The following is a 13659-nucleotide window of genomic DNA, read 5'->3' as shown; positions in this document are numbered from 1 at the left end:
CAAGATCCACTCGGCTTTGGGGTAGCAGGTCATCGCAATAGGTATTTCACCGGGTCAATACAGTGAAGGATGGGGAAATACGTTAGATCGGAAGGAGCAGGCAGAATACCTAGCAGCGGATTCTTTCAACGGTGACCCTGACCGTTATGGTACCCGGACGTTCGTTCCAGGTACCAGCAAGGTGGCGCATGAAGTGGCCCAAGCCACACACCCCTCTTCTGAACAGCTCCCCACCTTGCCAGCTTCACATCTTCGACACGTTCCGTTCGGCTCCAGCTTCAAGTACTCTCTTCCACGGGATACTGCTTCTTGCATTATTATTGCGGTTCAAGACCGCCAGAAAACCCCTCGGGCCTAGCTGCCTAAACCGTGGCAGATAAATCCCTTCCAAGACCTCAATTGTACCACAAAGCCTAGCTTACCTCGAGGACATTGCTCAAGGCGAGCGGATAGGTGAAGATTGCGTGTGTCGGTCATGCACTTCCAGCTTGATAGTCTCCCGTTGGGCAGAAGCAATGGAGGGCGACACTAGTCTAGTCGGATGTCTCGTCGATAGAATCGCCGCGAGGGTAAGATCAAGACATGGTCTCCGGCGAAATCCGATCCAATATACCTGGCTGACAAAGTGGTCTCTTGGATAGCTTCCTCATCGTACCGGGTCCAACTGCCGCGAGCTCGAAAGGGACGATATCGTCGTGGGTACCAGGTCGACCCTCATTGCAATCAGTGTCAGCAGCATCTCCTCCGTCTTGGAATCGCTAGCCGCTCTCCTCGAGGACCTTGAGCGCAGCCACAAGAGTCACGCATCGCACCCGACGCACGTCGTTCTATCAGAAGCCTATGTCCTGGCGTTAGTGGCCAGCTGCTGCACCACTCACTGGGACGCAGTCAAAGCGCAGGGATCGACTGAGCCAACCGCATCCTCCTCGGATACACGAACTAAATCCTCGAGACCGGGCCCTGGTCCGCTGGCGGAAGACCTGGTTTCGCGATATCTGAACATCATCGCATGTTTGTTGGACCCTATACCAGACAGTCTCGTCTTGTCGCCGAACGCCATTCCAAATCAAGTGACCACGTGGTCCGATCAGTTCTCGAGCCTCATTGCCGACGAGTCCACCAATCTACCGGTTGCCACTACAGCGGACACTCAAGACGACCCAGAAGTGCATGCGGCCACCCTAGAAGTCCATGCCAAGACAATAGTCGAATATTTGACAGCTTCTTCTTGGGACAACTCCTTTGAGCACTTTAAGAATGTCATCTACGATATCCGTACTGCTGGCTCTTCCCACCATGGGACCGGGCAGGCCATGGTATCTAGCGAAGAGGACAGGCACGCGCTGGTAGCCCTCAGACTCCTCGCCTTCTTCTGGGTCGATGCGCAAAAGTTGGGCTTTATACTCAAGGAGCTGTGCTCCAGCTACTTGCATTTCCGGCGGCCATATCAGATAACCATTGCCGCAGTGGTGCCTGTGTTGATTACCAACTGGATAAATCGCTATCCGCATCAGTTTGTACGGCAGCACACGCAGCATAAACGGCTCGATGGCGGCGCTGATACCCTCTTCGACATGACTCACGCCATGGGGGATCAGGGCAGGAGGAAGGGCATGACATTCGCTCTACAGATCACCCTGCTATTGTTACTCCCCGATGTCTTCGAGGTTGCCAGCAATCTCCGTGACGCGACGGGCAACCGCATGGCCAAGAAAACATCCTTCCTAGACACTCTCAGGAAGGCTCTGAGAAACAGAAACGAAGCAGCTGCCTATTCCTTCGTCACCCTACTGCGTGCTGCTCGTCACTTTGATGCGGAAGACGACGCTGCCCTCGTGAGCTTCGCACTTGACATACAAGACGAGGTCAAGGACGCTGTTTTCCGACGCTCGCCCCTGAACGCAGAGACTGCCCTGTTCGGACAGGACCTGCTAACGGCAACCTTCGTCAGCCAGGCGCAACTGAATCTAGATGGCTGTGTCGATACCTTGGTGGAATCGTGCCTGGGCCCCACAGCGCCCCAGTCATTCAAGGCTACTGCTGTGCAGGGCTGCGGTTACCTGGCCCGTCAACGTGATTCGGAGAAATACGAGAGACTGTTCACTGCTGTGCTACCGTATGTGCTAGATCAGCTCAAGGTTGGTGCTTCTGAATCAAGTCCTTTCATCTGTGAGGCTGCTGACCACGTCATAGCTCGCGGCCGGAAAGGCGCTGGAGGCGTCAGCACTTGAGATAGGCGCTCGTGACAGTGACCCCGATGGCACCAAATTGATCTGCCTGATCTTGGATTTCCTCGATGCTTCCCCCAAGTCACTCCTCGCAGAGAGATATGCAAGCGATGGAAACGCATCCAACGGAAACCCTGGCTCCGAAGCCTTCGAAGCCTTCTTATCCTTGAACCTATCCCCCAATCCTGTAATAAGGACACATGCGTCGACAGTATCGAGCCGGCTATTCAAGGAGCCGCAGGTGGTTGAGGAGCTCAAATCTCGAGGCTTATTGAAGTCTCGGACAATCAGGGCTAGATTTTGGAGCCGGAGGTGGGCATTGATACCCTCCCCCTCGCCCAGTCGACCCATTTGCTAACCAGGATCTAGCTGCCGAGTCCTCACTGTCATATGCGATCGTGTCATGTCGGGCGGAGGCAGCGACGCTGTGCGGGACGTTTACGAATTTCTCAGTGCCCGGGTTGCCTTGTTCTCATGCTTGCCGGTAAGTGCACGCTGCTGCTGTTCCACAGTTGTAGGCACTATCTGACTCGAGTTGCTAGGAGCTTGCCGAAGTTCCCGACATTCCCGAGCTCGTGACAGTTGCTTCCAAATACGAGTCGACTCTGCTTGTCGCATTATGCTCTCCTGACATTGAGACTTGTCAAATGGTCACCTCCTTGATCGCGAGGTCTATCGAAGCGAGCCCGCCAGAGGCGCGTCGTGCGGAGGCGGCCAAGGTGCTGGACCCCTTGTACCGAAATATGGAAATCTTTGATGAACTTGGGTCCACCACATTTCGGTTTACGGGACTGGTCGCCTTCCAAAAGAGAATGCGTGGTCTTCTGAGACGTTTACTCCACCCGACTGCTGGCATACTAGCTGCCTGGGCCCATGCCTTTGATCGGTGGCTCCATCTCTCACGCGAGGTCTCGAGCGCACCCCTCAACGATGTCGATGAAAGGACGTTTGCCGAATGGAGGAATATTTCCGGTTTTCTCGCCTCCCTCGGTGGAATTTGCGTAGAAAACCGGGCTGCCATGCTCGAGGATCCGGCTCTCGGCGGACTAAAATGGATTGATAAGCCCTCGGACAGTCACGAAGAGGCCCCTCTCAGCCGCTATCTGAGGCTCAGCATTCAGCTGCTCGGCTGCGCCAACATTCGGGTTAGAGAATCTACCCGAGAAGTCCTTTCCAGTGATATCTCCGCGGCTTTGTACCAACCGCTATTCAAAGCACTCGAAGCCGAGCTCGACGTCCTTTTCGATGGTGTTCTGGCACCGAATGACCAGACCCACGATGCCGAGATTGTATTCGCCGAGCAAGCCATCTCACTCTTGCGAGCCCTGGTTGAGCGACTTGATAGTCCGTCGCATCTCGGCGCGGCGTCTTCAGTGCATCTAGGGGCCGTGACGCTGAGCTTTGTCAAGTTCATGGATGGCATGCCGGATACCGTGAATACATTACGGGTCAAGATCAAAATCTGCCAGCTTTGCGAAGTCGTCAACAAGAGGAAGGAATATCTCAACCCAAGGGACGATGTCCGCATCCGAAATCATCTCTTGGAATACATCCTCGGCTGGATTGTACGCCCTTGGTCTCCTCACACGGACGGCCATGCTCTCGCCCCTAACCGCCACGACGAGATTCAACGAGTCCAGAAGGATCTAGACAAGGCTTGCCTGAAATCTCTGGCGGAGCTTACGTTTCGTCTGCCCTTGCAGCCGGGAGAAGGCCAGACTGACGCCAGCACGAGCGAGCTGAAATCGAAGATGTTCCACCTTTATTTCAGTCGGTTCCTCTCATTGCTCAACCACGAGCCCGCCGAGGCTGGGAGGAACGACCACGGCCCGGGCATCTCGAGCCGCGACGAGGCCAAGTCTTCATCAGAACTTGCCATCACCATTCTGTCCAACATATTGAGTGCCAACATCGACGTGGGCCTTAAACACTCCCTCAATATTGGATACCACAAGAGCATTGAGATGAGGACGGCATTCCTGAGGGTGCTCTGTAATATTCTGGTCCAGGGGACAGAGTTCAGTAACCTGACGGACTCGGCTGTGAGCGAGAAGTACGATGAATTGCTTGAGGTATATGAACGTTCTAAAACCCTCCTGCCGTTCTCAGGCGTATATTGACCATGCCCATGCAGCTCTTGACCAAAGACATGACGTTGGTGGCTGCCGTCAGCGTCGTGTGTCCGAGTACCGAAGTCGATGAACTGTCGGTCTCGTTGCTCACCATCTTCGAACACCGTGGGAAGACCTTTGATCTTTTCGAGACCCTCATTAAGCAGGAAATCGAAGACACAGGCATGTCCCTTGCCCCCCGTCTTTTCCTTTTTCTCCTTATTTTCCGGTCTCACAGCCGTGGCTAACTTGGCCTCCGCGGGCCTGAATCTAGAAAACGAAACCGAGATCCTACGCCGCACATGTGTTGCCACCAAGATGTTGTCGATCTACGCGAAATGGAAGGGACAAGCATACCTCAAGGCTACTCTTCAGCAAGTGGTTGAGCGATTGATGTTAACGTCGAAAGACCTGGCACTCGAGTTGGATCCAGCCCGCGTCGCCTCACCAGACGAACTTCAAAAGAACGCACTCCAGCTGCAGATTGTAGTCAAAGTCTTCATCGATGAAATCTGTGCGTCGTCCGCCAACATCCCGCCTGCTTTTCGAAAAATCTGCAACATTGTAAGTAGCCCCCTTTTCCGTTCACAGACCCTGTGATGAGCCTGCTCGGCTTCTGACCAGGACCAAGATTTCGACTGCGGTGCGGCCCAGGTTCCCGGAAGCCAAATACACTGCCGTCGGGGCATTTATTTTCCTCCGCTTTTTCTGCCCGGCTATTGTTGCACCGGAAGTAGAGGGATTGCTCGACACGTCGCCGTCCAAGGAGCTCCGCCGAGGTTTACTCCTGATCGCAAAAGTCATCCAGAACCTGGCGAACAATGTGCTTTTTGGGGCAAAAGAACCTTATATGTTTCCCTTGAACGATTTCCTCTCCCACCATATCTTTCGTGTCACGACGTTCCTGCGGGAGATATCCGTATGTCCATCAAGTCCAGCTGACTGCCGTTACGCGCGGGATGATTGTTTGCGTGCTCTATTGACACCGTTTCTTTCAAGGTCCTCCCAGAGAGCTCTGATTATGGAAGCTCCATGGAATGTTTCGATTTCGGTTCTTGCATCGCCCTCCACCGCTTCCTGTATGACCACTGGGATCATGTCCGGCAGAAGCTAGTCACGCAAGAGCGAAGGGACTATGTCCGGTCTCCCGCAGAGTCCTCACGGGGTCGCACGCCAGTCCTGGAGCCGCTCCGGAATCTCATTACGAATCTTGGACCTCCCCCGCTGGCAGTGACGTGGAACCGGCCACAGGTATCCGCAAATACGCCGTCGTTGTATTCGCGGTTCCAGGATTTCATGCTGCGGAATGCCTTTCGTGGTACGGAATCTCTTCTGGCGGCTAGACCCGTCTATGACGGAGGCGAAAGCAAGGTAAGTAAACCATGGGGCCGGATCCCACTCTGCATTCCCTCTACGATACCTTGGACTCATCCCAAGAACACAGGACTCTTTGCCCATAATCTGCATCATACTGCGTCATATCGATTCCGAAAGCATCGATTACGATACTCTGCTGTTCTGTTTCCTCAAGGTACGTACGCGTTGTCGGCGCTTGGTACTCCTGTAGCTCCTCAAACCCGGTCAATCCCATCGCCAGCACGTGTGGGATGCAGAAACATCGTGCCAGGACATTACGATGGGTCTCAACCTGGAAACAGGTATCCCCTACACCCTTCTGTATCTTATGCTGACCACGCAACAGATTGCAAGCCGGTTGTGGCATAGGCCATTCGGCTTGCTCATCGATGCAACATGCTATCAAGGACAGAACGAACCGCAGGATGACGTTCTCAGAAGGCTTGAACGACTGACTCCGGTCGAGCTCTCGCGAAATCTGACCAGAATCTACGTATATAACATGAACAGCGCTTTCAGGTAAGTGATTCCTGCGACTGTTTGCGGCCTGGCAGGCATGTCAACTGAGATGTCGCAGGAAATGCTTTCGGAGGATACTCCGCGTCTCGGTCAAGAGCGAGAGCAATATCTTCCACCCTAAGAACGTTGAGTATCACTTGATAGGCAGTCTCCAGGATCTCCAGACGCATTTCCACCTGAGCCAGCTTCATCTTCCCAAGGAAACCATCAGCGTCGTCACCGACACCCGCTATGTATTCCAACCAGTCACTCGACTTTCCAAGTCCAGGGGTAAGATCGAGGTAGTCATCAAAGTCGGCAGCCAGTTCGTCCAGATCACGACGACCAACAAACAAGATGTTTTTCCGGGATACAGACTCAGCACGACCGTGAACGACATCTTCCGGCTCGGAGAGGTGGACGAAGCTCCGACATCCATCCAAACCGAGGACGATTCGGCCTTTGGCCTGCGGGCAGACAATGGCAGGATCGTCATGTATTTCACGAGCCCGAAGATGGTGGACGTGCTTCAATCATTACGTGCTGCCAAGGCAAAATATGGCAAGGATAATAGGGTGCCGAAGCCGTTCGAGAGACTGATACGGCCTCAGGACGTCCCAGGGACCCTGCTCAACCTCTCTCTTTCCAACTTATCCAGCAGTGATCATGTCTTGAGGCTGGCTTCTTACAATCTACTCGGCGCATTATGCAAAGCATTTCGATTCAGCGCTGCGTCCAAGCTCATGTGCATGATAGGTTTGTGCATCAACGTTCCCGACCTCGGTGGCCAGAAGTGCGCACTGCTAACGCGCCCGTCATCCAGATATCGCCGTGCCAGTCAACCCTGCTCGTTTCATCGTCAGCGTCAGCCAGCAGCTGGCGCGGTCAGAACCACAGCTGACGTATGACTTCCTCACCGAATTCTTCGTCGGGTGGGAGAGCTTCAGCGACGAACAAAAACCGCTGAGCCTCGCGTACATGGCACCGTGGCTGCCGGGACTACGTACTGCTGTTCTCGCCAGCGACTCGGACGGGGACAAGGCAAAAGAGAAGATTGCTTCCCTATTCAGGAAGCTCATTGACATTGCCGTCACAGACCAGTTTCTGGCATATACTCTGGAGCAGGTCGTTTGGCCGGTCGTCTTCCGAGATGAAACGCTCCTGGAAATCTTCCTGGACGAGCTCATGAAAACGGCACTGGATTTCAACATGACAGAAGCAGCCCTGGATGGCCTCTCGTCCATCATCTCTAGCATCAACACCATCACACTGCGGGCGAAAATCATCTCCCGGCTTCGAAAGGCGCTTAATCGGACGTCCCTTCGCCCGACCAAGTATTTACCCGACAATGTGGTGTGGCCGGAGATACGCATTCTCCTGCGTTTCTGCGTCTCGCTATCTTTCGACAACGGCGTGCAATCGCAGCTCTACCTGCCGGAAATCTTCCACGTCGTCACCATACTGGGAAACACGGGTTCGTCTGACGTCAGGCTCCTCGTGCATCATCTCCTCGTCAACACCATCCACGCCGCATGCACCTCGTTCGCCCTAGATGAATCCAAACTCAACAAGCTTCGCTCCACTCTGGATCTCCTCAGCGAGCCCAGGAGCGACATCTTCCTTGCTCCTGCCGCTTCCCTTCGAGACGGCGCATCCATCTCGACGACTCAGGACTCGGGCCCGGTTCTCGCGGCGACGGAGACTCTGGCTTCGTCTCTGTTTGAAGTGTGCACGCTGTGCGCTCCTTCTGTCGATATCTCCAACGCGTGGAGGTCGCGGTGGATGAGTCTGGTGGCCAGCACCGCGTTCCAGAACAACCCGGCCGTGCAGCCGAGGGCCTTCGCGGTCATGGGCTGCCTGGCTCGAGAAGAGGTCGACGACGACTTGCTGTATCAGGTCCTCGTTGCGCTTCGGAATAGCGTTGGTCGGTTGGGGGACGAGACGAATATCGACATGTTTATCTCCATTGTCACGTCTCTCTCGAAGATGATGTCGAAACTACCGTCGGCGTCCAGGTATGGCCTTCAGCTTTTCTGGCTGGCCATATCACTCGTCCGCCTCGTGCCCCCGGCTCTGTTCAACTGCAGCGCCCAGTTCCTCGAGGCAGTGCTGACCAACATAAGCACCGTGGACGGCATGAGAGGCGAGAGCATGGCGCGCTTGCTCATTCAGGGCCGAGGCCAGTTGGAAGAGGCTGCGTTGCCGTTGGACGAAGTGTACGGAATCCATTTCACCCACGACAACTTCCACTTTGCCGTCTGTGCCTGCCTAACACGCGGTCTTGTTGATACGACAACGCGGCCAAGCGCCATGCGCGTGCTCTCGGCATTTCTGGAGATGGTGAATAGCCCGGGAAATGACGCGGGAAGGCCTTCGCCGAGGATTGTGCCGTCGCCATACATGTCACTGATACAGGCGAGGGCCGCGAATGACGAAGAACTACGGGATGCCCTCTGGCTGGCTGGTATCAATCCCGCGACAATCGGGCCTGGTCTTAGCTTCCGGAAGGTGCAGGATTTGGATCTAGAACACACCAAGGACCGGGATCATCTTTTGAATACGGCTTTGGAACTCGTCGATTTTCAATACCTCGAGGATGCCCTACAGGTCCGCACTCTGCAGTGGCTTACTGCTCTAGCAACGGCACGGCCGACAGTTGTTGTTCCCCTGTGAGTCTTTACGCCCATCGTGGTAATTGTTTTGTGCGACTGCTAACCCAATTTTTTTTTTTACATCAGATGCGGTCCAATCGCGTCCATCTTGGAGGATACCCTCTTACACTGCCAGAATGCATCGTCCCTCCAGGCAGCCCACGTCCTTCTTCAGTGCCTCACCTCCGACGCCAGTCTCAGTCCCGCGCTCGAGTCGCCGGGGATGCTCGACGACATCTTGGACGAGATGGGCTTCGGCGGACTGTGGCGTTCCTGCTCTTTTGAGTCTTCTCAGCAGCAAGACAGGGAATGTTTCGCCTTGACGGAGAAGCTTATTGAGGTATGGGTTCGAACTCGACTGGTCTCGTTGTAAAGCGTAACCGAACTAACCAGCTGTGCTGTAGCTCATTATCATATAGGAGCTCACCGCCATCTTGCTGAGGCTCATTACATATTATCTAGCCAGAAAGTGCCAAAAGTAGGCGGTGTATCCCCATGCTGACAGTTTTACACGCATGTCGAAGCCGCCGTTCACGGATTGGCGGCTGGACACGGTACGGGGCAGCAACGAATCGACTTTTCGTATATGAATGTAAATAGCAGACACATACCGAGGTCCTCAACAACAAACGACCACTAACATACTGGGAGGGAATTTACCAAATGAAAATGGGAAATTTTCTTGTACCGAGTAGAATTGACCATCTTACTCAGCATTAAAGGAGATGTCCGCGTCTCCACGAGACCACGAGATCCTTCATCGAAGGGGTCCACTCCCCCCGTACGATCATAATTAAAGCAGGGTCTTGCTATAGGCCAATGTTGACGACGCATCGGACCTTCGCTGCCAATTACAAGTACAGCCATACCAATTGCCGGTCACTTTGACCAATAGCCAGGCTTCGTCCTTGCTATCTTTCTTTTTCGTCCTGCTTCTTGCTTTTGTCGCTTTATAAAACAAACGAGCAGAAAGGGGAAAGAAAAGGAAAGAGAAAAAAGAATGATAACAAGAATGAAAGGGGAAAAAGAAAAAGAAGGGAGAAAAAGGAAAAAGGAAGGAAAAAAGAAAGAAACCGACTTGGCATTACGTGTGTTGAATTGATGTGTTACCACGGTAGACCAAGCTCTGTGGATACCTCAATGTACTCCGTCTCCATAGGTATCTACTTCGTGGGTACTCCGTCTGTTGGACCCGCTGAGGCCTGGGCCGCTTATGTACAGTGTAAAGCTTACAGGTCAAGGAACATCTGCTGTGGAGTAATGACCCACTTGTTTTGCATTAGTGTCCCTGCCAAATTGATTGCATGCCTGACCAGAAGAAAAAAAAAAAAAGGACAAAAAAAACATGGCTTCTATTATGTAGGTATTTTGTAATAAGATAAAGTACCTTGGGAAAGTTGCCGATTACCCTCCATGTTAGCTGCGATAGCTTCGATTGTCCGGTACTAATCTCCTTCAACCCCCCCCAAACACCCCGTCTCCACGACAGCACCATCATCGAATCATCAATGTATAGCCTTTGTGTGTAACAAACAAAACAAAACACCGATTATATGAGTTCCTCCAGTGTCGAAATGCCGTATAATACTCGGCGCAAGTCGCTCTCCCTGTCGTCGCTCGGGATTCACGTCCCAGTCACGCACGCCGAACGAGCTGCGGCAGCGGCGGCGGCGGCCGCTGCGGCTTCGTCTGCTGCTGTCTCTACCAGCACCTCCTCCCAACCCGTATCAGCCTCCGAGAAACCCTACCCGACGCGAAGAGTCCCCTCGGGCGCGTCGCCAGCATGCCATCCCAACAAGAAACAAAAGCGGTCGCACAACAACAGAGACAGCCGTGGCGCGGCTACCACGACTCCCATCTCCACGGGCAGAATGCGACGCGGGGAGCGTGATGTCGCGGTAAACTTTGAACACACACCGCCGCCTTCTCCAAAGAGCCGCGACGCGACGATAGATGGTGATGGGGGCGAGGAAGTCATCAGAAGGATTGACCTGGAAGGCATCAAGGACGAAATCGTGGGAGCCGTCATCGTACGGCTGGAAGAGACGGCGAATAGACCGCATCTAATCAAGGAGCTTGCCGATGTTTTATCGCAGCAGCTCGTTAGTGTCCGACAGTGAGCTCCCCCTTGCCACCCCGCGATAACCGCTCCCTCCCCTCCCGTATGGTTCTCACTAACCAACCCTTCAGTTCTGCAAATCCCTCCGCCATCGTATCCTCGCGCCTCTCGTCGTATTTGAAGAGGACATGCTGGAGCGCTCTAGCCCCCTGCCCTCTGGCCAAGGAACTCGAGCCCCTACATCCCCGCCGAACTTTCTACTACCTCACGACGCGCCCTCGCCTGCCGCTCCCCGAGCTTTACCAAAGCGTTCCTCGATCCGTCATCTCCCCATCAATATCCAGCTTCGAATCATCGTGCTCTGATGAGGATCATGAGGACCGCATGGCGCGGCGGGAGCTGAGCCCGTCTCCCGAAGTCGATCTCTCACCGCCTCATTTCGATGACGCGGATGACGATATCGTCATGCCCACCACCCCAGTTGGCTCACTGCCCAGCACGATCCATGGCCCACCAGGCCAGCGGAACACCTCGCCACCCCTGGAGAAGGACGAGAGGGAATTCACACAGACGGCGGATGGGTTGCAGAAGCGGAAGCTCACGGGCGAAATCCTGGCGGGTAGCAACTCGGAGCAGGCGCACTCGGACGACCACGCCCGGGACGACTATTTTGATGATAGGCAGATTGGAATCGTCGGCACCACGGCATCATTCAGCTTCATGACGAGCCCGGCTGTACGGGCATGCTTCCCGCCGTCTAGTGCGAGGAAAGAACCCGAAGATAACAATTGGCTGAAACTCGGGAAATTCTTCGAGTGGGATCACAGCCCGGAGGACATTGAACTCGACGAGCTCGACTTTTTGCTGGATGCATGCTGAGTGTCTCGACTTGTTTCTTTGGAGGATGCTCCCCGAAGAAAAAAAGAAAAGAAACAAATGCACATCTGCTGAAGACCAACCGATTCTTTGAGAGAGGAAAGTACAAAGAAGCACATCTTTGGATGGCGGGTGTTTGGGGGCTGTCATATAGGGAGGCCGCAGTGTCGCGATGGCACATGTTCTATTTCTGTTTGATATATGATACGCCCCATAACCAGGAGGCAATGTGATTCTAAGCCGGTGTTGTACATTTGTGAAGAGGATGACTAGAAGGGATAGGGAACAAGGGGGCAGATGCAGCAAGCGACGACCATGGCGTCGCAGCAGGATCAGGGACGGACGGGACAGGGGTAAGATAAACAAACAAACCTCACTCAAAATTGTTTAATCTGGCGTGGTTTGCTGTCATGGTTGTACATAGCTGCCAGCCCATAGCCGACTTGAAAGTCAACTTTCAACTCTTCTCTTGTTTTGTTGTTGCTGTTGTTGTGGCGGCGGCGGGGTGGTCAACAGCCAGTTCCAACCAGACAGTCGTACCCAGCTGGGTGATGAACGGGCGTTCGATACGGAGAACCCGCAGGCCAGGCGTCGCCGCGGCTGCCGTCTCGACAATGTCGACGATGTCCCGGTTCCACCAGCAGCCGTACTTTTGAAAATGCGACGGCGCCGACCAGTCGAGCAGGGTGTTCACGATCCCCCACCGCGAGCGGCCGTGCTCGATCAGGATGATCTTGCCGGTCCCGGGCTTGACCATGTCGGCCATGTTCCGGATCACGCGCCCTGGATCCGCGACGCTGCAGAGCCCAAACGTCTGCACGACCGTGTCGTACTTCTCCTGGCCCTCTGCCAGGTCCGCGGCCGGGGGCGGTATGGTATCTTGAATGTCGCATTGGGCCAGCCTGACTTTGCCGTCCAGGAAAGAGAACAATTTGAACCCCTTGTCGTCCGCAGATCTTCCCGTGACCGTCTGCGTTGAGACGGCGGGGACAATGCCGCGCAGTCCCGGGAGGGCATTGGGGAGCTTCTCGATGGCCACCTCGAGCATGTCGGGGGAGACGTCGACAGCGGTGTAGGACAACATGGCTTCCGACGATGGTTTCGTTTTCCTCGGCACGGGGTCGCGGGACGGGAGGATCCTCCTCCAGTCGTAGTATCCCATGTTCCTACCCGTCCCCACGGCGACTTCCATGACGTGACCAGAGACAGCTTGGCCGAGATCCCTGCGCAGCGAGGTGATACCCATGGACTTTTCCGAGGCATCGAGGCACTGGTCGAACTGGCGCGCCGACTCCAGCGAGAAGGCCGACGGGCGTCCCGTGGGTATAGCCTCATGTGCAGTCGACGACGATGACGACTGGCGCGAGAGGGAAGACACCATCATGCTAAAGTAGACGCCGCCTCCGAGTGCCACGAGCCCCGCGGCAAGCAGGGGGATCCTCCTCGCCCGGAATATGGCTTCGGCGGTGTCCGCACCACCCGACGTTGGCGCATGTTTCTCGTTGGCCCTGGCGTCTCTATTAGATTACCATGTAAAGAAAAAGGGCCCAAAAAAAGGGAGGATGCCTCTCCCGTGTCAGACGAACTTGGAACCATGTGGATTTCTGCCATGCTGGCGAGCTCTGTGCGAGGGAAACCGGGATGCCGAAGCCCGTGAGGAACTGGTCCTCCTTGATATTGTAGTACGACATGGAATCCCCCAGGCTTTCAAAGAGTCCAGAAGTGGACGAGAAGCGGCTGTATGCATTGTAAAGGGGAAAGCCGTCAGCTCATTTCATCCGAGACGAGGCATTTGAATTAAGATATTATTTGAGTTGATGTGAGCTCACGGACACAGCAGAATTTACAGCCCGCGACAAAGTGAAGGAGTGGCAGGGCGT

The 13659-nt window shown here is 54.6% G+C and overlaps 3 protein-coding genes across 3 annotated transcripts; 2 read left to right on the top strand and 1 right to left on the bottom strand.

Moving 5' to 3' along the window:
• Positions 1–267: 267 nt before the first annotated feature.
• Positions 268–9326, top strand: ACRALDRAFT_1074229 (uncharacterized protein; the record flags this gene model as incomplete). Its single annotated transcript, XM_071018215.1, has 15 exons — positions 268–569; positions 642–2138; positions 2194–2540; positions 2598–2712; positions 2771–4300; positions 4363–4522; positions 4614–4903; positions 4971–5258; positions 5339–5710; positions 5784–5870; positions 6042–6214; positions 6273–6949; positions 7017–8862; positions 8932–9184; positions 9264–9326. Exons 1-15 carry the CDS (start codon positions 516–518, stop codon positions 9324–9326), a joined length of 7752 nt encoding a protein of 2583 aa, XP_070878521.1. The 5' UTR covers positions 268–515.
• Positions 9327–10418: 1092 nt separating this feature from the next.
• ACRALDRAFT_2092614 (uncharacterized protein) lies at positions 10419–11782 on the top strand (the record flags this gene model as incomplete). Its single annotated transcript, XM_071022599.1, has 2 exons — positions 10419–10960; positions 11035–11782. 2 exons carry the CDS (start codon positions 10419–10421, stop codon positions 11780–11782), a joined length of 1290 nt encoding a protein of 429 aa, XP_070878520.1.
• A 454-nt stretch (positions 11783–12236) lies between these two features.
• Positions 12237–13253, bottom strand: ACRALDRAFT_2096788 (uncharacterized protein; the record flags this gene model as incomplete). Its single annotated transcript, XM_071022798.1, has 1 exon — positions 12237–13253. A coding segment is annotated over one exon (1017 nt), but the record flags the coding sequence as incomplete, so codon positions are not given.
• Positions 13254–13659: the final 406 nt, after the last annotated feature.

The sequence above is a fragment of the Sodiomyces alcalophilus genome (assembly GCF_042370955.1).
Source record: "Sodiomyces alcalophilus JCM 7366 unplaced genomic scaffold ACRALscaffold_1, whole genome shotgun sequence".
In the NCBI taxonomy this organism is placed as follows: Eukaryota; Fungi; Ascomycota; class Sordariomycetes; order Glomerellales; family Plectosphaerellaceae; genus Sodiomyces; species Sodiomyces alcalophilus.
Note: the sequence above shows the minus strand (reverse complement) of the source record. Positions and strands in the feature narration are given on the sequence as shown.